The sequence below is a fragment of the Mastacembelus armatus genome, chromosome 11 (assembly GCF_900324485.2).
Source record: "Mastacembelus armatus chromosome 11, fMasArm1.2, whole genome shotgun sequence".
NCBI lineage: Eukaryota > Metazoa > Chordata > Actinopteri > Synbranchiformes > Mastacembelidae > Mastacembelus > Mastacembelus armatus.
Window position 1 is genome coordinate 20,716,230 of NC_046643.1, and position 27,407 is coordinate 20,743,636.

The 27,407-nt window shown below is 42.5% G+C and overlaps 3 gene segments (V, D, J or C); all 3 read right to left on the bottom strand.

Moving 5' to 3' along the window:
* Nucleotides 1–426: 426 nt before the first annotated feature.
* Nucleotides 427–908, bottom strand: LOC113126319 (Ig kappa chain V region K-25-like). The segment is given in 2 exon segments: nt 427–749; nt 857–908. Coding segments are annotated over 2 exon segments (375 nt in total).
* Nucleotides 909–7,157: 6,249 nt separating this feature from the next.
* Nucleotides 7,158–7,660, bottom strand: LOC113126320 (Ig kappa chain V region 3381-like). The segment is given in 2 exon segments: nt 7,158–7,501; nt 7,609–7,660. Coding segments are annotated over 2 exon segments (396 nt in total).
* Nucleotides 7,661–15,634: 7,974 nt separating this feature from the next.
* LOC113126901 (Ig kappa chain V region 3547-like) lies at nt 15,635–16,113 on the bottom strand (the record flags this gene model as incomplete). The annotated part of the segment is given in 2 exon segments: nt 15,635–15,954; nt 16,062–16,113. Coding segments are annotated over 2 exon segments (372 nt in total), but the record flags the coding sequence as incomplete, so codon positions are not given.
* Between the last annotated feature and the right edge of the window lie 11,294 nt (nt 16,114–27,407).

The following is a 27,407-nucleotide window of genomic DNA, read 5'->3' on the forward strand; positions in this document are numbered from 1 at the left end:
ACTAAACCTTGGAATAACCTCCCCATAGATTTAGAGTCTAAAAGGTTCCCGTTTTCTCAGGCTTTGAAATAAGTCTCCTTACTGTACTTGATGAGTGGGGACTTTGAATGTGGATAATCATTTTTACACCTGCATGTTGTTTTTCTTTTATTGTTGCTACTATTGTTTTTTTATGCAGTGAATTAACTTTTAATTTTGTTTTAAATTGTATTGTCTCATTTTGTTAAATATCTTGAGATGTCTTTGACAGGATATATATACCACTTATTTTTATATACATAAAAATAAGTTGCATTAATTTCTATAGACTCTGTTTAACTGATGTGTGTCAGTGAACTGTATCAGTCTCTGCAGTAGTTTCCAGCTGCAGTAGTCAGTTCAGTTTCTGTTCAGTCTGACTGAGGGAGGTTTTTGTACGACCATTTTTCACTGTGTGAACACGTACTGACTGCGGATCTCATGATAACTCTGACAGTAATAAACTGCTGCATCTTCAGCCTGGACTCCACTGATGGTCAGAGTGAAGTCAGAGTTTGATCCACTGCCTGTAAAACGACCTGGAGTCCCTGATGCTCGACTGCTAGCCAAGTAAATGAGCAGTTTAGGAGTTTCTCCATCTCTCTGTTGGTACCAGTGTAAATAGCTCCCACCATGAACATTCTGACTGGTCTTACATCTGATGGTGACGGAGCCTCCCAGAGCAGAGCTCACTGCTCCAGGTTGAGTCACTGTGACCTGGCCTCTGGACTCTGAGGACACAGAGACAAAAACATAAAGCAGCCTCATGGTTTTGTCGGCTTCATTTCACAGCGACGGATGTTCATAGAGGAGAGGAGTTGGATTCTCTGGACTTTACCTGTGAAGCAGCAGCAGAGGAGAGTCCAGATGAGGACTGAGATCAGAGTCATGTTTTTGATGAGGAGGATTTCTGTGGCTTCTGTTGTCATGAAGGACAGCTGTCAGTCATCCAGTGTTCAACTCTCAGGACTATAAACTGTCCCAGAGCACTGGAGCATGGTGCTGCTGATGCAAAGTGGCTCTCTATGGAAATGTTCTGACTTGGATCAACAGGGACTTGGATCACTCTGATCAGGCTGATTATTCATGGATCAATCACTTTATCACATTATAGTTAAGGAATGTGTTGATTTGTTTTGTGGATGTTTTTCCTAAATATCTGTTTTGAATGAATGAATGATGGTGCATGTGCAACATTTAGTTTGAATTCAAGACGTTAAAAATCTAATAAATATTCAACAAATGAATTAATTTGGGTGTTTTCTGGAGCTCAGTTTTAGTTCATGTTTATAACAGCACCTGTGTTTTACAGACTGTTTTTATTTGAATTATTTTTATTTATTCATTACGTTCATTCATTGCTCGCATCAATATTTTACTTTTTTAGCCCAAATGATAGTAATAGATATGTTTAATTTACTTATGTGCAATTAAATATTTATGTCCTTAATTTTCTGTGGTAACAAAGATTCAGTGTCTGAGGAAATGTAGAAATTGGACATATAAAGTCAAATATCATCAGCATATCGAGACACACAAAAAGTGAAAAACTACTTTCAAATGAAACTATTTTTACATTTGAGCAGTGTCAGTCTGAAAGAACAAAAGAGCTGACAACAGACACTGTGATGCTCTTTCTTTACAAAATAAAGGCATTAATTCAAATCCAGATATTCAAACTCAGCAAACGTGAACATCATTGAAACATTTAAATCAATTTAGAGACGATTTCTAGTTTTTTATTTTTATGGAAACTTGTCCTTCACTGATGTTGGAGACAGAGGAACATCTGAATCTGTTGGACAGAAAACCAACAGAAAAACAACAACAATATGAATCTGTAGTTCAATAATAATGTTGTATATAAAACATTTACTATGCAAACTTTAAACTGCAACAAATTAGCTTTTTCATTATTCATAAGGAGTTAAAAACATAAAAATAAAATATGTCAACATGGTCTATAGTGGGTCAATTAATTTATCTGAATTGTTTTCCTGTTCACTGTTCAATTAATTAATTTTTTTTAGTGTAATGTCGGGATTAATGAGTATTTTGACTCTGCTTTAACTAGTTACTAAATTATGTGTTGGATGAATTAAAAGTCATAAAATAATTAAAATTGATGTCAAATATATTTTGATGCTAAACCGCATATTTTGATGTTTGAGGTTTAGTGCAGCTATGGAGTCAGATCAGTTCCTCTGCAGCTGAGGGAGGTTTTTGTACGACGTTGTTTCACTGTGTGAACGGTCTGCTGTAATCCTGCTGACAGTAATAAACTCCTGCATCTTCAGCCTGAACTCTACTGATGGTCAGAGTGAAGTCAGTCCCAGACTGACTCCCACTAAAACGATCAGAAACTCCAGAAAAACGTGATGCAGCATTATAAATCAGGAGTTTAGGAGCTTCTCCAGGTTTCTGAAGGTACCACTGCAAATCATCACTAACATATGAAGTGGCTTGACATCTGATGTTGACAGTCTGTCCTGGAACAACAGACTGCGATCCACGAGACTGAGTCAGGGTGATTTGTCCTGATGAACCTGGAAAACATGAACAAGAGGAGAAGGCTTACTGAGACCAGTCCAGCTTGGAGAAAGACGATCATCATACAAACAGAAGAGGATCATTTCTTTAACATGTGGACAATAGATGGAAGAAGCTCAGTGTTGCTCGTGTCAGCGTTTCTCCATCAGAGCAGAACATCATTGTGGTGAACCTGGCTGCATCCTGAAGCAAAGTTTTCAGAAGAGAGTCTCACCCTGAACCAGGAGCCCCAGGGTGGCCAGCAGTAGAGTCAGAGACATCCTCATCATCATCATGGTGCTGACGGCGTGTGGGTGGCTCTGAAAGGCCTGGACGGCCACTGATCAACACTGGCCTCTTAACGTCTGGAGCACAGAGGCTGGACACATATGCAAACACACAGAGTCAGTCAGCTGCAGCTGCCCTCACCATGGCAGCCTGCTTCCTCCTCACTGCTGCATATTCACATGTACAGGATCAAACAGTCTGGCAGTGAACTCGTCCACTTCTTTGTAGATTGATGTGAAAACAGCTGTGACATGTTTGTGTGTTTGTAAGGTGGAGATTTCACCAAGTGAAGCTGAGACATGAGTTTGCCAAAGTGAAATGATGCTTTGACTCTGAAGCCAGTGTGGATCATTTGTCCCAAAATGCTCAGAGGAATGGAAATTTGAACATCCACAGCTCAGTGACAACTGGGAAAGTCCATGTGCTGAGGATGATCATGTGATGGGACTGAAAGCTGCACACAGAACTTTTAGTCTCACTGAGCTTGTTTGATTTCTGAGTTAATAGTCAGAGAGAGTGTGTCATCCCATTTGCTTTGGCAGGTTCAATCTCTGCAGTAAGGCAAGTCAAGTTAATTTATATAGTACAGTTCATACACAGAGTGATTCAAAATGCTTTACAGAAATAAAAGACAAGTTTAAAATACATTCGAAAGAAAAGAAACAGCAATTAGTACAAAATGAACTTTAAATGAAATTACAGGATAAAACACTTTCAGTTGTCATATGCTGAACTATAAAGAAAAGTTTTTAGCTTGGACTTAAACATTGCCAGAGATGAGGCCTGTCTAACATCATCAGGAAGACTATTCCTGGTTTTAGCTGCATAAGACTGAAACGCTGCTTCTCCTTGTTTATTCCTGACTCTGGGCACGAACAGAAGGCCTGTCCCTGATGTTCAGAGTCCAAGAACTAATTGGTGTGCAAAGAGCAAAAAGGTGCCAGTGTCATAGTGCAGGTGGTGGAAGGGAATGGTGGAGAGCTACGAGTTTAAAAGTTGGATGGCCTGAGTGAAGAAGCTTCTTTTGTGCCGGGCTGTCTTGATGTTTGGAGCTCTGAAGCGCTGGCCAGAGGGTAAGAGCTGGAAGAGGTGGTGGCTCGGGTGGGTGGCGTACAGAGTGATTTTCTGAGCTCTTTTTCTCACTCTGGAGGGGAACAGGACTTGGAGGGTGGGTAGGGTAACACCTATGATCTTCTCAGCAGTCCAAACTGTCCTCTGAAGTCTTTGGATGTCTGATTTAGAGGCGGAACTAAACCAGACAGTGATGGAGGAGCACAGGATAGACTCGATGACCACCGAGTAGAACTGGGTCAGCAGCGTCTGTGGAAGTTTGAACTTCTTCAGCTGGCGCAGGAAGTACAACCTCTGCTGGGCCTTCTTCGTGATGGAGTCGATGTGGAAGTTCCACTTCAGGTCCTGAGAGATGGTGGTGCCCAGGAACCTGAATGACTCCACTAGTGCCACAGTGCTGTTCATAATGGTGAGAGGGGGGTGGGTGGGGGCATTTCTCCTGAAGTCCACAACCATCTCCACTGTTTTGAGCGTGTTTAGCTCCAAGTTGTTGTGACTGCACCAGCAAGCCAGCTGCTCCACCTCCTGTCTGTATGCAGACTCTTCACCGTCCTGGATGAGACCAATGACAGTGGCATCATCTGCAAACTTCAGGAGTTTCACAGAGGAGTCACAGGAGGTGCAGTCGTTTGTGTAGAGGGAGAAGAGCAGTGGGGAGAGAACACACCCCTGGGGGGCGCCGGTGCTGGTGATGCGGGAGCCAGAAGTAAATTTCCCCATCCTCATTAGCTGTTGCCTATCCGTCAGGAAGCTTGTAATCCACTGACAGGTAGAGTCAGGAACAGAGAGCTGGGAGAGTTTATTCTGGAGGAGTGATGGAATAATGCTGTTGAATGCCGAGCTGAAGTCCACAAACAGAATCCTTACATAAGTCCCTGGTTTGTCCAGATGTTGCAGGATGTAGTGCAGCCCCATATTGACTGCATCATCCACGGACCGATTGGATCGGTAGGCAAACTGCAGGGGGTCCAGGAAGGGTCCAGTGATGTTCTTCAGGTGGGCCAACATCAGTCTTTCAAAGGACTTCATGACCACAGATGTCAGAGCCACTGGTCTGTAGTCATTGAGTCCCGTGATTTTTGGCTTCTTGGGGATGGGAATGATGGTGGAGCGTTTGAAGCATGCAGGGACTTCACACAGCTCCAGTGATCTGTTGAAGATCAGAGAGAAGATGGGAGCCAGCTGGTCAGCACAGGTTCTGAGGCATGTTGTTGAAACCCCATCTGGTCCTGGTGCTTTCCTTCTCTTCTGCTTCCTGAAGAGCCGACACATATCGTCCACACTGGTCTAAAGTATCAGAGCGGAGGAGAGGGGATTGATGGTTGGAGGTGTTAATGGTTGCTCTGAAGGACAATCAGAGCGGGTGGGGGGTGATTCAAATCTGTAATAGAACTCATTCAGATCGTTCACCAGCGTTTGATTGCCTATTGAGGAGGGGGATGGAGTCTTATAGTTGGTTATTGTCCTCAGGCCTCTCCACACTGAAGCAGAGTCGTTAGCTGTAAACTGGTTTTCCAGCTTTTTGGAGTAGCTCCTCTTAGCTGCTCTGATCTCCTTATTCAGTGTGTTCCTGGCCTGATTATACAAGACCCGATCACCACTTCTGTAGGCATCCCCTTTGGCTTTATGAAGCTGTCTGAGTTTTCCAGAGAACCACAGTTTGTCGTTGTCGTATGTTAAGAAGGTCCGGGTGGGAATGCACATGTCCTCACAGAAACTGATGTAAGATGTAACAGAGTCCGTGAGAATATTGACCTCTCTGGTGGGGCACTTGATGTGCTGCTTGAAATTGGGCAGTTCGTGGCTCAAGTGTGCTTTATTAAAGTCTCTGAGGATGAGAAAAACAGAGTACTTCACTCTCAGCAGGTAAAGCTTTGGGGGTAGCTGCCTTGGGACTGGGGCCCTGTAGTCCCTTCTTTCTAGTCTACACTCACTTGCACACTCTGTAGACCCGATACAGCTTGAGGCTTAATTTGGGTGTTTTCTGGAGCTCAGTTTTAGTTCATGTTTATATCAGCAGCCGTGTTTTACAAACTGTTTTTATGATGTATCATTTGAACTATTTGCACTTTAACCTTTTATTTATTCATCACGTTCATTCATTGCTCTCATCAAAATTTTACTTTTGTAGCCCGGATGAGAGTAATAGTTATGTTTAATTAACTTTTGTGCAATTAAAAGTTTATATCCTTCTTAATTTTCTGAAGAAACAAATATTTAGTGTCTGAGGAAACTTAGAAATTGGAAATATAAACTCAAATATCATCAGCATACAGAGACACACAAAGAGTGAAAAACTACTTTCAGATAAAAATATCTTCACATGTGAACAGGGGCTGTCTGAAAGAACAAAAGATCTGACAAAAGACAATATTTGCTTTCCAAAATAAACCATTCATTCTAATCCAGATATCCAAACTCAGGATGTATCAACATCACAAGAACAATTACGTCACTTTATAATCATCTTAAGATCTCTATTTTTATTTCTGTAGAATCTTTACCTTCACAAAGTTCAGTTACAGTGTTACAGTGTCCTCCTGTGTGTTCACCATCATGACTGTATCCAACAACAACAAACACTCCAGGATCAGACACACCAGCTCCAAGATAATAGTCCTCCCCTACCTGAGCTCTCCCATCTGAGCTCTCCCACCTCAGCACAGGGCCTCAGCTCCTGACACCAACCTGCCCTCAGTCCACACTTTACTTTACTTCTGTCTGGCTGCAAATGTGGGACTTTTAACGTGCTTAAAGAAATACCACACTGGATTCTTGGTGTAGATGTGCATAAATCTGTGGAGCATGTGATCTCACTGACATACAGCTGTGTATGTGTCCATGTATACATATAGCAACAATTTTAGGGACTTTGTCAGGTTGTTGAGGTGGTGGGAGGTGACTGTTGGAAGTTCAGCAGAAAAACTGTTGGAGACAAAGTGATCATCATGTGTTTGTGTAGGTTTGTATTTCTACCTTATTTCTACCACTTTTTCAGACACCTATTTGAGGGTTAAGACTTGGTTTTAGGGTTAGGGTGTATGGTTTGCATTATGTCTATGAGAGTCCTAATAAGGATAGAAATATGAGTTGGTGTGTGTGTGTGTGTGTGTGTGTGTGTGTGTGTGTGTATGTGTGTGTGTGTGTGTGTCCTCAGTGAACTGTATCAGTCTCTGCAGTAGTTTCCCGCTGCAGCAGTCAGTTCAGTTTCTGTTCAATCTGACTGAGGGAGGTTTTTGTACGACCATTTTTCACTGTGTGAACACAAACTGACTGTTGATGGAGTGAGCACTCTGACAGTAATAAACTGCTGCATCTTCAGCCTGGACTCCACTGATGGTCAGAGTGAAGTCAGACTTTGATCCACTGCCTGTAAAACGACCTGGAATGCCTGATTCTCGAGTGCTAGCCCGGTAAATGAGCAGTTTCGGACTTTCTCCATCTCTCTGTTGGTACCAGGCTAAATAGTTCCCACCATTAACATAACCGCCTGAAGTATAAACATTCTGACTGGTCTTACATCTGATGGTGACGTCTCCTCCCAGAGCAGAGCTCACTGCTCCAGGCTGAGTCACTGTGACCTGGCCTCTGGACTCTGAGGACACAGAGACAAAAACATAAAGCAGCCTCATGGTTTTGTCGGCTTCATTTCACAGCGACGGATGTTCATAGAGGAGAGGAGTTGGATTCTCTGGACTTTACCTGTGAAGCAGCAGCAGAGGAGAGTCCAGATGAGGACGGAGATCAGAGTCATGTTTTTGATGAGGAGGATTTCTGTGGCTTCTGTTGTCATGAAGGACAGCTGTCAGTCATCCAGTGTTCAACTCTCAGGACTATAAACTGTCCCAGAGCACTGGAGCATGGTGCTGCTGATGCAAAGTGGCTGTCTATGGAAATGTGAAGTGTGAGGCCCCTGAGGGCTCCCAGAGTCCTGTCACAGTAAAACTGAGGAGAGACCAGTGTTCATAGTCCTGACCTGCCTCCTGGACTCCTCTACTGATTTTATTCTGATACTGTCTCATTGTGAAACTCTCTCTTTTTATCTTTTTCCTGATATGGTCACTGGTTTTGTTTAATGTTGAGTGTTTCAATATTTCCAGACTAATATAGATCTGATCATCAAATCAGTTGTGTTTCCATGTATGAGAACACTCTCCCCTAGTGCTATAGCTCCAGTCAAAACACACAGAGTGGCTAAAAGAGGGACAGTTAGACTGTCCAATCAGAGAAATCTAATTCAAATCTTTTGCAGACAGATAGTTTCAGGTCCTACTCAAACAAATTTGAAACTTGCAGTGCTCAGTGTCAGATCTGTCAGAGTTGGTGCAGGGGGGTTAGAAGTTCGGACCAAGGATTGCCCACTCTGGTACTCAAGGTTCAAATGAAACTTTATTTTAAATAGAACTCAAGGAAGTCAAAGCATGAACATAGAGAACTAAAGGGACACAGGTACATAGGTCAAAGGTCGACACAACACAAACCAAGGAGACGAGACAAGAGGGTCAAGGTCACACATACCAAGGGGAAACAAACATGGTCACAGGTCTGGGGTCACACACACCACGGGGACACACCAGACTCACACAAAAGACAAGGGTCAAAGGTCTGGGATCACACATACCTCGGGGACACACCAGGCTTACACAATAAACAAGGGTCAAAGGCCTGGGATCACACACACCTCGAGGATACACCAGGCTTACACAATAAACAAGGGTCGAAGGCCTGGGATCACACACACCTCGGGGACACACCAGGCTTACACAGACAACACAGGGTCAAAGGCCTGGGATCACACACATCTCGGGGACACACCAGGCTTACACAACAAACAAGCAGAGTAGGAACCACGCAAGAGACACAAGACAAGACTAGGACATGAACAAGGCAAACTTAAACACTAGGGAGACAAAGCAGAAACAAGAGGAACTAGACATGTAGCGAGCTAATAAGAAAACGAGACATTGTGAAGAGCACATACAAACAGAGGCAACAAACTTAACTCAAACCCAGGAGAACAAAGGCAGACGGCAGATCTGGCAGTACTGGCAAGTGAAAACATGCGAGGGGAGACAACCACATATCAGGGCAGATGACCTAGCAAACAAACAAAGACTGAACCAACGTATAAGAAGGGAAGGAACACAAACGAGGCAAGGGTGCAAACAATCAACTAATTGGGTCAAAGTAAAGTGAAACAAGGGAAAACAAAACCATATCCTAAAGGAACTACAAAATAAAAGCATAACAGGAACTCAAAAACACGGATCCTGACAAGATCTTTATGTAACAAGTCATTTTTAAACAATAATTTTATCTCCTCTTACAATCTTGATTTTATGTTTTTAACAGAAACATGGTTAGATAGCAGGACAGCAAATGTAGTTCTTATTGAATCCACCCCACCTAATTTTACATTTCTATCATAAACACGAGAAAACAAAAAGGGTGGTGGCGTCTGTGCCTTTTTTAGGGATAATATGGTTACCCATAGGTTGTCATTTGGGGAGTTCTTATCATTTGAGTATGTATCTTTTAAAATGGAGCAAAAATTATCTCCCTCTGTACTTTTTTTTAATCATTTACAAGCCTCCCCAATGCTGTCAAAATTTTATTGATGAATTTACTGCTTTCAGTTGTCTTCACAGAGTTTGACTGTTTGGTTATTACAGGTGATTTTAATGTTCACATGGATAAGGCCTGTGACAGATATGCCAAAGAACTTTCTGCCGTCCTTGAAACGTATGGCCTTAGTCAGCACGTTAGGGAGCTGACCCATACCAGAGATCACACTCTGGACCTTGTCATTACTAAGGGTGTTAACACTTCTAATATCACTGTGATTGATGTTGCTTTGTCTGATCATTTTTGTGGCTTTTTTGATTTGTCCATAATTCCCAAAGATGCAACTGGACCTACACTTGTTCAGAAAAGACACATAAATGATAACACCAGGACACTGTTTATGGAGATGATTAGGTTTGAAAATACCACTTTCTCTCATGTTGAAGATTTGTTGAATTCATATACTTCAAGTGTTCTAAATGTCATAGATGTGATTGCTCCTGTTAAGGATAAATTAATCAGGAACAGGGAAAAGCCACCGTGGAGAAATGATGACTCGGTCAGGGCACAGAAAAGGGAGTGCCGGAAGGCCGAACGAAGATGGCGTAAATCAAAGCTCCAGGTTCATTATGACATTTATAAGCAGATGTTGTGTGTGTTCAATGAAACTCTACATAGAAAGAGAGAAATGTATTTTTCTGAAATCATCAACAACAGTAGTAACAACTCACGTGTCCTGTTTGCTACAGTAGGTAGGTTGACAAACCCTCCATCTCCATTGCCATTGGAACTAATTTCAACATCTAAATGTAATAAATTTGCATTTTTTAATGACAAGATTCAGGGTATTAAGCAAACAATAAATTGCACAAGGCAGATACCAACTCTGCAGCCATCCAGGAAACACTTGGTAGAACTGACACACTTTACACCTGTAAATGACATAACAGTTGAAGAGACCATCTCAAGTCTGAGCTCATCCACCTGTTGCCTTGATGTTTTACCCACTAAATTTCTGAAATCAGTACTAAGCAGTTTGTTACCACAACTCACTCAATTAGTTAATAACTCATTACAGTCTGGAACATTTCCAAGGGCCTTGAAAATTGCTGTCATCAAGCCTCTCCTGAAGAAGAGCAGTCTCGATGCCATGGTGCTGAACAACTACCGGCCCATATCAAACCTGCAGTTTTTAGGCAAAATCATTGAAAAAGTTGTTTACCAACAACTTACTGACTTTCTCATGCTAAACAACTGCTTTGATGATTTTCAGTTAGGTTTTAGGCCCCATCACAGCACTGAAACTGCCCTCATCAAGGTGACAAATGACATTAGTCTGAACACTGATGCTGGCAGAGTCTCTGTCTTGGTACTGCTGGATCTAAGAGCTGCTTCTGACACAGTGGACCATGTGATCCTATTACAAAGGTTTAGAGGACTGGATAGGCATCTCTGGTACTACCCTTAAATGGTTTAAGTTCTATCTTGAAGACAGGAAGTATTTCATTGAAGTTGGTAACTGTGTCTCAGACCAAATGGTGTTGACATGTGGGGTCCCCCAAGGGTCCATCTTGGGACCCCTTTTGTTCAATCTTTACATGTTTCTTTTAGGTCAGTTAATACGCAGCAATAATATGTCCTACCATAACTATGCAGATGACACTCAGATTTACATTTCACTCACAGCTGGTGAATATGGACCAGTCGATTCACTGTGCAGCTGTATTGAACAGATCACTCTGTGGATGCAAAACAACTCTCTCCAAATAAACAGTGACAAGACTGAAATAATCATCTTTGGGCCTCAGAAACAAAGAGAAAGTGTCAGCAGTCACCTCGAGTCTCTTTCTCTAAAATCTCAAAATCAGGTTTGACATCTAGGGGTAATCATGGACTCAGACTTGAATTTTAACAGCCACATTAAATCGATAACATCGTCAGCATTTTACCATCTCAAAAACATTGCCAGAATCAAAGGGATCATGTCTAAACCAGACTTGGAAAGACTCATCCATGCTTTCATCTCCAGCAGGTTAGATTACTGTAACGGCCTGTTCACGGGGCTCTCAAAACGAGCTGTAAGGCAGCTACAGTACATTCAGAACGCTGCTCAGGTCCTGACTAGAACCAGGAAGTACAACCGCATTACTCCTGTTCTCAGATCTTTGCACTGGCTTCCTGTCTCTCAGAGAATAGACTTCAAAACTGCACTGCTTGTGTATAAGTCTCTTCATGGCTCAGCACGACATTACATCTCTGACATGCTGATGACATATGAACCATCTCAAACTCTGAGAACATCAGGGACAGGCCTTCTGTTCGTGCCCAGAGTCAGGACTAAACAGGAAGAAGCAGTGTTTCAGTTATATGCAGCTAAAACCCGGAATAGTCTTCCTGATGATGTTAGACAAGCCTCATTTCTGGCAATGTTTAAGTCCAAACTAAAAACCTTTCTTTTTAGTGTGGCATATAACATATGACCTGACTAAACCTGACAGTGTCTTATCCAAACCGATCTATCGGCACTCAGTTTCCTCTAATATTAGTTTTTAACTTTTTATTATTATTTCTTTTTTCTTTTTTTTAAAAATTGTTTTGTCATTACCTCTGTCCAGCTGGGGGAGACAATCGGACTCACGGTCAGTACTCTAAGTTGATTAGGTTAGGAACCTTCGATCTAAAGCCAATTGGGTCAGGGACTCAGGGGTTAGGAACCCAGGAGCTTTAGTGTTATCCTTAGAATATGGGTCTAAACAGCCGTAGACTTAAACAAGGGGTTTGGAACCTCCAGCTGTAGTCTACTCGATCCTAGACGTAAGAGTCCGGGACTCAGGATCGTCTCCGCAGATAGTCTGTGTTGAGGTACTTTTAGTCCATCAGGGATGGGACAAACTGAAAGTAGGGGACCCACAAATATGGGTCAGCGTGGTCCGATAGTCGATATCATAAGGGGCAAATATAGTGACAAAGCGGTGGCATGCCTTTTTATTTTTATTTTTGCTTATGTATTTTTAACCTGTGTTTTATTTCTGTAAAGCACTTTGAATTACTCTGTGTATGAATTGTGCTATATAAATAAATTTGCCTAGCCTTGCCTTGCATTGCCACTCATACATGCCCTCGTCAGATCCAGGGTGGATTACTGTAATTCATTTCTATATGGTTTACTTCACAAATCCCTCCATAAACTTCAACTGTTCCAGAAATTATCTGCCCACATCCTCTGATCCCATCACCCCGGTACTTAGACAACTTCACTGGCTCCTTGTCAAATTTCAAATCCATTATAAAATATTACTACTCCCTTTTAAAGCTCTCCAAAAGCTTGAACTCCCCGCTTCTCTTAGACCTCCTCCAGTTATATACTCCCTCCCGCTCACTACGGTCCTCTACAGCATATAGAGACACACAAAAAGTGAAAAACTACTTACAAATAAAAATATTTTTACATTTGAGCAGTGTCAGTCTGGAAGAACAAAAGATCTGACAACAGACACTGTGATGCTCTTTCTTTACAAAATAAAGGCATTAATTCTAATCCAGATATTCAAACTCAGCACACGTGAACATCATTGAAACAAGGACACAATTATTCAGTGAAGCTGAGACATGAGTTTGCCAAAGTGAAATGATGCTTTGACTCTGAAGCCAGTGTGGATCATTTGTCCCAAAGTGCTCAGAGGAATGGAAATTTGAACATCCACAGCTCAGTGACAACTGGGAAAGTCCATGTGCTGAGGATGATCATGTGATGGGACTGAAAGCTGCACACAGAACTTTTAGTCTCACTGAGCTTGTTTGATTTATGAGTTAATAGTCAGAGAGAGTGTGTCATCCCATTTGCTTTGGCAGGTTCAGTCTCTGCAGTTCTATATATGTTGATGTAGGGATATGAGCTGTATGTGCAGAGCTGTTTGGGTCTTTAATCATCAAGGTTTCTGCTGCTGATGACTTTATATTGGACTTGGAACAGGACTTGAAACAGCTGGGATCCAGTATGAGGCTGAGGGAAAAGGTCATGAGCAGGCATTTTCTCACTGACTGTCCGAGTTTGGCTCATCTTGATTCTTTGGCCAGTTTCAGCATCCAGGAATCGGGTCGCCGAGGTCCCCGTCCTCGACCACTGCCTGATCCAATAGGCACCGGCCCCTTATGGATCCTCCTGCGGGTGTCACGGTCCTCAGGTTTTGCTTCATAAGAGGTCACTTAACCGGCCTTAGTCTGGTCCGTCACCTAGGACCTGTTTGCCTTGGGAGACCCTGCCAGGGGCATATAGCCCCGGACAACATAGCTCCCAGGATCATATGGGCACTCAAACCCCTCCACCACAATAAGGTGGCGGTTCAAGGGGGGGCATCGGCAGCAGTAATGCGGTCGGTGTAACGGTCCATTGTGGTGAAGAAGGAGCTAAGCCAGAAAGCGAAGCTCTCGGTTTACTGGTCAATCTACGTTCCTACTCTCACCTATGGTCATGAGCTCTGGGTCATGACCGAAAGGACAAGATCGCGGATACAAGCGGCTGAAATGAGCTTCCTCCACAGGGCTCCCTTAGAGATAGGGTGAGGAGCTCGGTCACCTGGGAGCAGCTCGGAGTAGAGTCGCTGCTCCTCCGCATCGAGAGGAATCAGTTGAGGTGGCTCGGGCATCTGTTTCGGATGCCTCCTGGGCGCCTCCCTGGGGAGGTGTTCCGAGCATGTCCCACCGGGAGGAAGTCCCAGGGAAGACCCAGGACACGCTGGAGTGACTATGTCTCCAAGCTGGCCTGGGAACGCCTCGGTGTCCCCCCGGAAGAGCTGGAGGAAGTGTCCAGGGAGAGGGAAGTCTGGGTGATTCAGCTACTGCCCCCGCGACCCGGCGCCGGATAAGCGGAAGAAGATGGATGGATGGATGGATGGATGGATGGAATCTTTGGCCAATCCCTTAAAACCATGGGATTATACTACGATATGAAAGGATGGTGAGACACTGTCATGGAGAAAAGAGTTTAAATTCCATCAACATCATTTTGGATCATTGGACCTGTTTTTGTTAAATGTTGATTTGAACTGTGTGTGTGTGTGTGTGTGTGTGTGTGTATGTGTGTCGTCAGTGAACTGTATCAGTCTCTGCAGTAGTGTTTAATTTATTTTACATGAAAATATTTAAAAGCTTATGTCCATTATAAGTTTCAGTGAAAAAAATCTTCACAATATTTGAGGAAACTTAGAAACTGGAAACATAAACTCAAATATCATCAGCATATAGAGACACACAAAGAGTGAACAACTACTTTCAAATAAAAATATCTTTAAATGTGAACAGGGGCTGTCTGAAAGAACAAAAGATCTGACAAAAGACAATATTTGCTTTCCAAAATAAACCATTCATTCTAATCCACATATCCAAACTCAGGATGTAGCAACATCAGAAGGACAAATATGTCACTTTATAATCATCTGAAGATCTCTCTTTTTATTTCTGTAGAAACTTTACCTTCACACAGTTCAGTTATAGTGTTACAGTGTCCTCCTGAGTGTTCACCATCCTGACTGTACAACAACAAACACTCCAGGATCAGACACACCAGCTCCAAGATAATTGTCCTCCCATACCTGAGCTCTCCCACCTCAGCACAGGGCCTCAGCTCCTGACACCAACCTGCCCTTAGTCCACACTTTACTTTACCTCTGTCTGGCTGCAAATGTGGGACTTTTGAAATCTGTAACATGCCTAAAGAAATACCACGCTGGATTCTTGGTGTAGATGTGTATAAATCTGTGGAGCCTGTGATCTCACTGACGTATGTATGGACAAACACAGCTGTGTATGTGTCCATGTATACATATAGCAATAATTTTGGGGACTTTGTCAGGTTGTTGAGGTGGGAGGTGACTGTTGGAGACAAAGTGTTCATCGTGTTTGTGTAGGTTTGTATTTCTACCTTATTTCTATCACTTTTTCAGACACCTATTTGTGGGTTAAGACTTGGTTTTATCGTTAGGGTCTATGGTTTTCATTATGCTTATGAGAGTCCTAATAAGGATAGAAATATGAGTTGGTGTGTGTGTGTGTCCTCAGTGAACTGTATCAGTCTCTGCAGTAGTTTCCAGCTGCAGCAGTCAGTTCAGTTTCTGTTCAGTCTGACTGAGGGAGGTTTTTGTACGACCATTTTTCACTGTGTGAACACCCACTGACTGTTGATGCTGTGAAAACTCTGACAGTAATAAACTGCTGCATCTTCAGCCTGGACTCCACTGATGGTCAGAGTGAAGTCAGAGTTTGATCCACTGCCTGTAAAACGATCTGGAGTCCCTGATACTCGATTGTTAGCATGGTAAATGAGCAGTTTAGGAGTTTCTCCATCTCTCTGTTGGTACCAGGCTAAACGATGGTAACCACTCCCAGCATAAACATCCTGACTGGTCTTACATCTGATGGTGACAGAGCCTCCCAGAGCAGAGCTCACTGCTCCAGGCTGAGTCACTGTGACCTGGCCTCTGGACTCTGAGGACACAGAGACAAAAACAGAAAGCAGCCTCATGGTTTTGTCGGCTTCATTTCACAGTGACGGATGCTCATAGAGGAGAGGAGTTGGATTCTCTGGACTTTACCTGTGAAGCAGCAGCAGAGGAGAGTCCAGATGAGGACGGAGATCAGAGTCATGTTTTTGATGAGGAGGATTTCTGTGGCTTCTGTTGTCATGAAGGACAGCTGTCAGTCATCCAGTGTTCAACTCTCAGGACTATAAACTGTCCCAGAGCACTGGAGCATGGTGCTGCTGATGCAAAGTGGCTCTCTATGGAAATGTTCTGACTGAGTCCACCAGGGACTTGGATCACTCTGATCAGGCTGATTATTCATGGATCAATCACTTTATCACAGTATTGATTAGGAATGTGTTGATTTGTTTTGTGGATGTTTTTCCTAAATATCTGTTTCGAATGAATGAATGATGGTGCATGTGCAACATTTAGTTTGAATTCAAGACATTAAAAATCTACTAAATATTCAACAAATGAATTAATTTGAGTGTTTTCTGGAGCTCAGTTTTAGTTCATGTTTATAACAGCAGCTGTGTTTTACAGACTGTTTTTGTTGAGTTTGTTTGTTTCAGACTCAGAGAGCCGTGTCTCTGCACTGAGAGGTTTTTGTACGACACCTCAATCAGTTTGTATCACTGTGGTGGACTTTTGGTGGAGGAACCAGACTGGAGTTTGGAAGTAAGTTTCTGCACAAATACTAAATATAATATTGTAAAGTGACATTTTAAATTCTGTTTTTAATGTTTCTGTCTGATCAAACTTTCATTTATATTTGTAATTTGTTTAGTATTTATGGTTTTATTCCACCTCCTTCATGAAGGTGAACTCAGAGCAGTTTGATTCAAGTTGCTCAAATTTAAACCACTTCAAGTCTAAAAACACTGAAACTTTAATTCTACTTTAAAATATCTGAAAAATGATGAATGATAAAATAAATGATTTTCATTTTTTCACCATCGTGACTATTATTACAGTGACTTCATTTCACTTAGTTTATGTCAAAACAAACAGTGAAGATAAAGATTTTGTGTCACATATTATTTTAAATGTGTCTTGAAATCATGTGAACAGTTTGTTAAACAATGACTGAAACCAACATGAAGTTCATTCAGGTCATTTTCTGTGTTTGTTTCTTTCACTAGTGCTCCCAGTCTTGACCTGACTCACTGGGACACTGATACTGGTTTTACTCTAAAACTGTCTCACTCTGAAAATCTTGTTCTATGTTTTTTCTTACTTCCAGATATGTTTGCTAGTTTTGTTTAACGTTGATTGTGTCAAAGTTTCCAGACTAATAAAGATCTGATCATCAACTCAATTCTCTTTCACTTTGTCATTTATTTATTATTATTCTGATTTTTTAGAATCAGAATCAGAATGACCTTTATTGCCAAGTGAGTGTGCACACACACACACAAGGAATTTGTTTAGGTACAGGGGGGGTACTCCAGTGCAAACAGACATAAATACAAATGCTACAAAGGGTCAAACAGTAAACATAAATGCTACAGAAATGCTACAAAAAACTAAAAGAAAAATGCACAGATAACCTGAAAAAACAGGATGAAAGGGGAACTAATTAGTGTGCAAAGAGCAAAAAGGTGCCAGTGTCATAGTGCAGGTGTTGGAAGGAAATGGTGGAGAGCTACGAGTTTAAGAGTTGGATTGCCTGAGGGAAGAAGCTTCCTTTGTGCCAGGCTGTCTTGATGTTTGGAGCTCTGAAGCGCTGGCCAGAGGGTAAGAGCTGGAAGAGGTGGTGGCTCGGGTGGGTGGCGTCCAGAGTGATTTTCTGAGCTCTTTTTCTCACTCTGAAGGTGAACAGGACTTGGAGGGTGGGTAGGGTAACACCGATGATCTTCTCAGCAGTCCGAACTGTCCTCTGAAGTCTTCGGATGTCTGATTTGGATGTCTTCATTTCTCCTGAAGTCCACAGCCATCTCCACTGTTTTGAGCGTGTTTAGCTCCAAGTTGTTGTGACTGCACCAGCAAGCCAGCTGCTCCACCTCCTGTCTGTATGCAGACTCTTCACCATCCTGGATGAGACCAATGACAGTGATGTCATCCTCACTAGCTGTTTCCTATCCGTCAGGAAGCTTGTAATCCACTGACAGGTAGAGTCAGGAACGGAGAGCTGGGAGAGTTTATTCTGGAGGAGTGATGGGATGATGGTGTTGAATGCCGAGCTGAAGTCCACAAACAGAATCCTTACATAAGTCCCTGGTTTGTCCAGATGTTGCAGGATGTAGTGCAGCCCCATATTGACTGCATCATCCACGGACCGATTGGATCGGTAGGCAAACTGCAGGGGGTCCAGGAAGGGTCCAGTGATGTTCTTCAGGTGGGCCAACATCAGTCTTTCAAAGGACTTCATGACCACAGATGTCAGAGCCACTGGTCTGTAGTCATTGAGTCCCGTGATTTTTGGCTTCTTGGGGATGGGAATGATGGTGGAGCGTTTGAAGCATGCAGGGACTTCACACAGCTCCAGTGATTTGTTGAAGATCAGAGAGAAGATGGGAGCCAGCTGGTCAGCACAGGTTCTGAGGCATGTTGGTGAAACCCTGTCTGGTCCTGGTGCTTTCCTTCTCTTCTGCTTCCTGAAGAGCCGACACACATCATTCACACTGGTCTGAAGTATCGGAGCGGGGGAGAGGGGGTTGATGGTTGGAGGTGTTAATGGTTGCTCTGGAGGACAATCAGAGCGGGTGGGGGGTGATTCAAATCTGCAATAGAACTCATTCAGATCGTTCACCAGCGTTTGATTGCCTATTGAGGAGGGGGATGGAGTCTTATAGTTGGTTATTGTCCTCAGGCCTCTCCACACTGAAGCAGAGTCGTTAGCTGTAAACTGGTTTTCCAGCTTTTTGGAGTAGCTCCTCTTAGCTGCTCTGATCTCTTTATTCAGTGTGTTCCTGGCCTGATTATACAAGACCCGATCACCACTTCTGTAGGCATCTCCTTTGGCTTTACGAAGCTGTCTGAGTTTTCCAGAGAACCACGCTTTGTCGTTGTCGTATGTTAAGAAGGTCCGGGTGGGAATGCACATGTCCTCACAGAAACTGATGTAAGATGTAACAGAGTCCGTGAGTTCGTCCAGGTTTGTGGCAGCAGCTTCAAAAACACTCCAGTCAGTGCATTCAAAGCAGGCCTGTAGCTCCTGCTCTGTTTCCCTGGTCCATCTCTTGACAGTTCTCACTACAGGTTTAGCAGATTTGAGCTTTTGCCTGTATGTTGGTATGAGGTGGACCAGACAGTGGTCAGAGAGTCCTAAAGCTGCTCTGGGGACGGCGTGATATGCATCCTTTATTGTGGTGTAGCAGTGATCCAGAATATTGCCCTCTCTGGTGGGGCACTTGATGTGCTGCTTGAATTTGGGCAGTTCGTGGCTCAAGTGTGCTTTATTAAAGTCTCCGAGGATGACAAAAACAGAGTCCGGGTGCTGCTGCTCTGTGTTTGCGATCTGAGCTGATGCAGCGCGTCGCACAGGCGCGCTTGCGGGGGAATGTAAACACTGACCAGAACGCACGAGGAAAACTCCCGCGGCGAGTAGAAGGGTTTACAGTTAATGAAAAGCGCTTCCAGGTCAGGACAGCAGATCTTCTTCAACACTGTCACATCTGTACACCACCTCTTTTAACATTAAAACACACAGTTATACAATTATACCGACAGTGTTCACAGATAAAAATTGTGATTTGTAATCCAAAGAAAATTTTACAACTGCTGTATGTGGTATGTGTGGATAGAATCATTACTTTGTCAAGTTACTTAAAGATATAAAAATCAGAATACAGAATGGATGATTGTGGATTGATTCAACATCACAATAGTGTGTGATAAAGATTTTATGCTGTATTCAAAGTTATGGGATGTATTATAGTATGTCCAGTGACAGATGGACTGATGTAGTTTCAGGTTTGTAAAGTGTTTTATCTATTAGTGGAGTCCAAATGACTTCAAGTATTTGCACTTTAACCGTTCATTGTTTGTCCTTAAGTGTCTGTTTCTTCCCTTTGACTGTGTGTGAGTGAAGATAATATGGGCCGAACCGCAGCCGAGTTCCAACTGGGCTGCACCGGTTCTTGTGATTTGGGTCGTGTGGGCCCGTTGTGTCTGGAGCATCATCCGGTTCCTAATGGTGAATATTTCCAATCAGGCTGAGAGGCCTTCAGCTGCACTCGCTCATTTTTTGACCTTTGGATCTAATGTTATCTGTGTGTTTGGTTCTGGTGCTGGTTCTCAGGGACCTCATTTCCAATTAGGGAGGCTGATGTTTGTTTTAAACCCTTTTTAAAGAGGCCAGTGCGTTAATTTTGGTGTGGTGTATAATTTTCCTGTTTCCTTTTAATATCAAATTGCTTTGTTTTGCTAAACACCATGTGGGGCCAGTCACTGAGATAAATAGGTGCAATAGTGAATCAGCCTGTATGTGCATATGTGACCATCTACTGTGAACAGGTATGAACTACTTCACTCTCAGCAGGTAAAGCTTTGGGGTAGCTGCCTTGGGACTGGGGCCCTGTAGTCCCGTCTTTCTAGTCTACACTCACTTCCAGACTCTGTAGACCCAGTACAGGGTGAGGCTTAATTTGGGTGTTTTCTGGAGCTCAGTTTTAGTTCATGTTTACAGTGGGTATGGAAAGTATTCAGACCCCTTTAAATTTTTCACTCTTTGTGTCATTGTAGCTATTGGCCAAAATCAAAAAAGTTCATTTTATTTCTCATTAATGTACACTCAGCACCCCATCTTGACAGAAAAAAACAGAAATGTAGAAATTTTTGCAAAAGAAGAACTGAAATATCACATGGTCATAAGTATTCAGACCCTGTGCTCAGTATTGAGTAGAAGCACCCTTTTGAGCTAGTACAGCCATGAGTCTTCTTGGGAATGATGCAACAAGTTTTTCACACCTGGATTTGGGGATCCTCTGCCATTCTTCCTTGCAGATCCTCTCCAGTTCTGTCAGGTTGGATGGTGAACGTTGGTGGTCAGCCATTTTCAGGTCTATCCAGAGATGCTCAATTGGGTTTAGGTCAGGGCTCTGGCTGGGCCAGTCAAGAACTGTCACAGAGTTGTTCCGAAGCCACTCTTTTGTTATTTTAGCTGTGTGCTTAGGGTCATTGTCCTGTTGGAAGGTGAACCTTCGGCTCAGTCTGAGGTCCTGAGCATTCTGGAAGAGGTTTTCTTCCAGGATATCTCTGTACTTGGCCGCATTCATCTTTCCTTCAATTGAAACCAGTCGTCCTGTCCCTGCAGCTGAAAAACACCCCCACAACATGATGCTCCCACCACCATGTTTCACTGTAGGGATTGTATTGGGCAGGTGATGAGCAGTGCCTGGTTTTCTCCACACATACCGTTTAAAATTAACGCCAAAAAGTTCAATCTTGGTCTCATGAGACCAGAGAATCTTATTTCTCATAGTCTGGGAGCCCTTCATGTGTTTTTTGGCAAACTCTATGCGGGCTTTCTTGTGTCTTGCACTGAGGAGAGGCTTCCGTCGGGCCACTCTGCCATAAAGCCCCGACTGGTGGAGGGCTGCAGTGATAGTTCACTTTGTGGAACTTTCTCCCATCTCCCTACTGCATCTCTGGAGCTCAGCCACAGTGATCTTTGGGTTCTTCTTTACCTCTCTCACCAAGGCTCTTCTCCCACGATTGCTCAGTTTGGCTGGACGACCAGGTCTAGGAAGTGTTCTGGTCGTTCCAAACTTTTTCCATTTGAGGATTATGGAGGCCACTGTGCTCTTAGGAACCTTCAGTGCTGCAGAAATTCTTTTGTAACCTTGGCCAGATCTGTGCCTTGCCACAATTCTGTCTCTGAGCTCCTTGGGCAGTTCCTTCGACCTCATGATTCTCATTTGCTCTGACATGCACTGTGAGCTGTAAGGTCTTATATAGACAGGTGTGTGCCTTTCCTAATCAAGTCCAATCAGTTTAATTAAACACAGCTGGACTCCAGTGAAGGAGCAGAACCATCTCAAGGAGGATCAGAAGAAATGGACAGCATGCGAGTTAAATATGAGTGTCGCTGCAAAGGGTCTGAATACTTATGACCATGTGATATTTCAGTTTTTCTTTTTTAATAAATTTGCAAAAATTTCTACATTTCTGTTTTTTTCTGTCAAGATGGGGTGCTGAGTGTACATTAATGAGAAATAAAATGAACTTTTTTGATTTTGGCCAATAGCTGCAATGACACAAAGAGTGAAAAATTTAAAGGGGTCTGAATACTTTCCGTACCTACTGTATATCAGCAGCCGTGTTTTACAAACTGTTTTTATGATGTATCATTTGAACTATTTGCACTTTAACCTTTTATTTATTCATCACGTTCATTCATTCCTCTCAACAAAATTTTACTTTTGTAGCCCGGATGAGAGTAATAGTTATGTTTAATTAACTTTTGTGCAATTAAAAGTTTATATCCTTCTTAATTTTCTGAAGAAACAAATATTTAGTTTCTGAGGAAACTTAGAAATTGGAAATATAAACTCAAATATCATCAGCATACAGAGACACACAAAGAGTGAAAAACTACTTTCAGATAAAAATATCTTCACATGTGAACAGGGGCTGTCTGAAAGAACAAAAGATCTGACAAAAGACAATATTTGCTTTCCAAAATAAACCATTCATTCTAATCCAGATATCCAAACTCAGGATGTATCAACATCACAAGAACAATTACGTCACTTTATAATCATCTGAAGATCTTTATTTTTATTTCTGTAGAATCTTTACCTTCACACAGTTCAGTTACAGTGTTACAGTGTCCTCCTGTGTGTTCACCATCCTGACTGTATCCAACAACAACAAACACTCCAGGATCAGACACACCAGCTCCAAGATAATTGTCCTCCCCTACCTGAGCTCTCCCACCTCAGCACAGGGCCTCAGCTCCTGACACCAACCTGCCCTCAGTCCACACTTTACTTTACTTCTGTCTGGCTGCAAATGTGGGACTTTTAGCGTGCCTAAAGAAATACCACACTGGATTCTTGGTGTAGATGTGCATAAATCTGTGGAGCATGTGATCTCACTGACGTATGTATGGACAAATACAGCTGTGTATGTGTCCATGTATACATATACCAATAATTTTGGGGACTTTGTCAGGTTGTTGAGGTGGTGGGAGGTGACTGTTTGAAGTTCAGGAGAAAAAGTGTTGGAGACAGAGTGATCATCGTGTTTGTGTAGGTTTGTATTTCTACTTAATTCTACCTCTTTTTCTACCTTATTTCTACCACTTTTATTTGAGGGCTAAGACTTGATTTTAGGGTTAGGGTCTATGGTTTCCTTTATGCCTATGAGAGTCCTAATACGGATAGAAATATAAGTTGGTGTGTGTGTGTGTCCTCAGTGAACTGTATCAGTCTCTGCAGTAGTTTCCAGCTGCAGCAGTCAGTTCAGTTTCTGTTCAGTCTGACTGAGGGAGGTTTTTGTACACACCGTTTTTCACTGTGTGAACACCCACTGACTGTTGATGTAGTGAGCACTCTGACAGTAATAAACTGCTGCATCTTCAGCCTGAACTCCACTGATGGTCAGAGTGAAGTCAGACTTTGATCCACTGCCTGTAAAACGATCTGGAGTCCCTGATACTCGAGTGCTAGCATAGTAAATGAGCAGCTTAGGAGTTTCTCCATCTCTCTGTTGGTACCAGGCTAAAAGGTTTGAACTATGCACATTCTGACTGGTCTTACATCTGATGGTGACCGAGCCTCCCAGAGCAGAGCTCACTGCTCCAGGCTGAGTCACTGTGACCTGGCCTCTGGACTCTGAGGACACAGACACAAAAACATAACGCAGCCTCATGGTTTTGTCAGCTTCATTTCACAGCGACGGATGTTCATAGAGGAGAGGAGTTGGATTCTCTGGACTTTACCTGTGAAGCAGCAGCAGAGGAGAGTCCAGATGAGGACGGAGATCAGAGTCATGTTTTTGATGAGGAGGATTTCTGTGGCTTCTGTTGTCATGAAGGACAGCTGTCAGTCATCCAGTGTTCAACTCTCAGGACTATAAACGGTCCCAGAGCACTGGAGCATGGTGCTGCTGATGCAAAGTGGCTCTCTATGGAAATGTGAAGTGTGAGGCCCCTGAGGGCTCCCAGAGTCCTGTCACAGTGAAACTGTGGAGACCAGTGTTCCTATTCCTGGACTCTGCTACTGGTTTTACTGATCTTTTTCTGACACTGTCTCACTTTGAAAGTCTTTCTCATTTTACCTTGTTCCTGATATGTTCACTGGTTTTGTTTAATGTTGAGTGTTTCAATATTTCCAGACTAATAAAGATCTGATCATCAAATCAGTTTTATTTCCTTGTATTTTATTCATTTCTTTATTCATTAGATTATTTTAACATTCACAGACAAATTGATGTAAATACACTGAGCCTGTGTCAGTGATATATAGTAAAAAACTTAATTTAAAATTAGTTTTAGGTTGTAAAGGTGTGGAGGTCATGACCTTGTCAAGTTTTTAAAGCTATAGCTTAAACTATTTGCACTTTCACCTTTTATTTTCAAAACATTCATTCATTGCTCTCATCAATATTTTACTTTTTTAGCCCATATGAGAATGTGGTCTACCTGCCAACTGGACCCTCTACCCATCACCTTATTTAAAGCCTGCACCCACTCCCTCTCTCCTCTCATAACCAATATTATTCACTCATCTCTCTGGTTCTGTCCCATCATCTCTAGACTGCTAAAATCACACCTAGCCTCAAAACCCAGGTTTGATCCAACAAACCAGAATGATTTCCAACCCATCTCCAATTTACCATTTATCTCCAAAATCCTAGAAAAAACAGTTGCTGCTCAGGTTCATAATCATCTTACTAACAATAATTTGTATGAACAATTCCAATCTGGTCTTCACCCCCTCCATAGCACTGAAACAGCTGGGGTAAAAATTACAAATTACTTCCTGTTAGCTGCAGATTCTGGACTCATCACTATTCTCATCCTCATTAATTTAACTGCCGCATTTCATATAATTTCACACTTCCTTCTCCTTCACCGTTCTGGCCACACTGTTTCTCCAAATTAAAAATCACAGATCCCATTCCTCATCTGTTAGTACTGGTGTTCCCCAGGGCTCTGTCCTGGGCACCCCTCCTGTTCATTATATACTTACTCCCACTTGGTCTTATTTATCGTGAATACAATATACAATTCCACTGCTATGCAGATGACACCCTGGTCTATCTTTCCTCTAAACCCACCACTGTGCTTCCCCCTTCCTCCCTCTCTGACTGCCTCTTGGACATGAAAATGTGGTTTTCTCACAAATTAAACAGTGATACAAATGAGTTTTTGCTCATCGCTACCAAATCTACACTCTCTGAAGTCGACATTTTCTCTCTCTTGATTGATCACTCAACTATTGTCCCCTCCCCTCAGGTAAAGAGTCTGAGTGTCACCCTTTGACAGTACCCTCTCCTTTTCCACTCAAATTAACCATGTCAGCTCAGTGACAACTTGGAAAGTCCATGTGCTGAGGATGATCATGTGATGGGACTGAAAGTTGCACACAGAACTTTTAGTCTCACTGAGCTTGTTTGATTTCTGAGTTAATAAGTCAGAGAGAGTGTGTCATCCCATTTGCTTTGGCAGGTTCAATCTCTGCAGTTCTATATATGTAGAAGTAGGGATATGAGCTGTTTGTGCAGAGGCTGTTTGGGTCTTCGATCATCAAGGTTTCTGCTGCTGATGACTTTATATTGGACTGGGAACAGGACTTGAAACAGCTGGGATCCAATATGAGGCTGAGGGCAAAGGTCATGAGCAGGCATTTTCTCACTGACTGTCCCAGTTTGGCTCATCTTGATTCTTTGGCCAATCCCTTAAAACCATGGGGTTATACTGGGATATGAAAGGATGGTGAGACGCTGTCATGGAGAAAGGAGTTTAAATTCCATCAACATCATTTTGGATCATTGGACCTGTTTTTGTTAAATATTGATTTGAACTGTGTGTGTCCGTGTGTCCTCAGTGAACTGTATCAGTCTCTGCAGTAGTTTCCAGCTGCAGCAGTCAGTTCAGTTTCTGTTCAGTCTGACTGAGGGAGGTTTTTGTACGACCATTTTTCACTGTGTGAACACATCCTGACTGTTGATAACATGTGCACTCTGACAGTAATAAACTGCTGCATCTTCAGCCTGGACTCCACTGATGGTCAGAGTGAAGTCAGAGTTTGATCCACTGCCTGTAAAATGACCTGGAGTCCCTGATGCTCGACTGCTAGCATCATGAATGAGCAGTTTAGGAGTTTCTCCATCTCTCTGTTGGTACCAGGCTAACTGATGTTTATTGTTGTAAACATAAACATCCTGACTGGTCTTACATCTGATGGTGACGGAGCCTCCCAGAGCAGAGCTCACTGCTCCAGGCTGAGTCACTGTGAACTGGCCTCTGGACTCTGAGGACACAGAGACAAAAACATAAAGCAGCCTCATGGTTTTGTCGGCTTCATTTCACAGCGACGGATGTTCATAGAGGAGAGGAGTTGGATTCTCTGGACTTTACCTGTGAAGCAGCAGCAGAGGAGAGTCCAGATGAGGACGGAGATCAGAGTCATGTTTTTGATGAGGAGGATTTCTGTGGCTTCTGTTGTCATGAAGGACAGCTGTCAGTCATCCAGTGTTCAACTCTCAGGACTATAAACTGTCCCAGAGCACTGAAGCATGGTGCTGCTGATGCAAAGTGGCTCTCTATGGAAATGTTCTGACTGAGTCCAACAGGGACTTGGATCACTCTGATCAGGCTGATTATTCATGGATCAGTCACTTTATCACATTATTGATTAGGAATGCGTTGATTTGTTTGGTGGATGTTTTTCCTAAATATCTGTTTTGAATGAATGAATGATGGTGCATGTGCAACATTTAGTTTGAATTCAAGACATTAAAAATCTAATAAATATTCAACAAATGAGTAAAGGTGTGGAGATAATCTTCACTATGTCCAGTTTTTTTAAAGGTATAAAACTCATAAAATATAATGAAATGTTTTGTATTGATTCCCCATCACCATACTGTCGTCTTGATACAGATTTTGTAATTTTATAAAATTTATGGGATATGATATTTTTAGGATCTACAGTCACAGATGAACTAATGTAGTCTTGTCTTTTTAAGTTTTTTGAAATAAATTTGAAGCATTTGCACTTTAACTTCTTATTTTCAACACATTCATTCATTGCTCTCATCAGCACTTTAATCGTTTTGCCCAGTTAAGAATGATTTTTTCATTGTGTTTAATTTATTTTACATGAAAGTATTTAAAAGTTTATGTCCATTACACGTTTGTGTGAAAAAAATCTCCAGAATGTTTGAGGAAACTTAGAAATTGGAAATATAAACTCAAATATTATCAGCATATACAGTGGGTACGGAAAGTATTCAGACCCC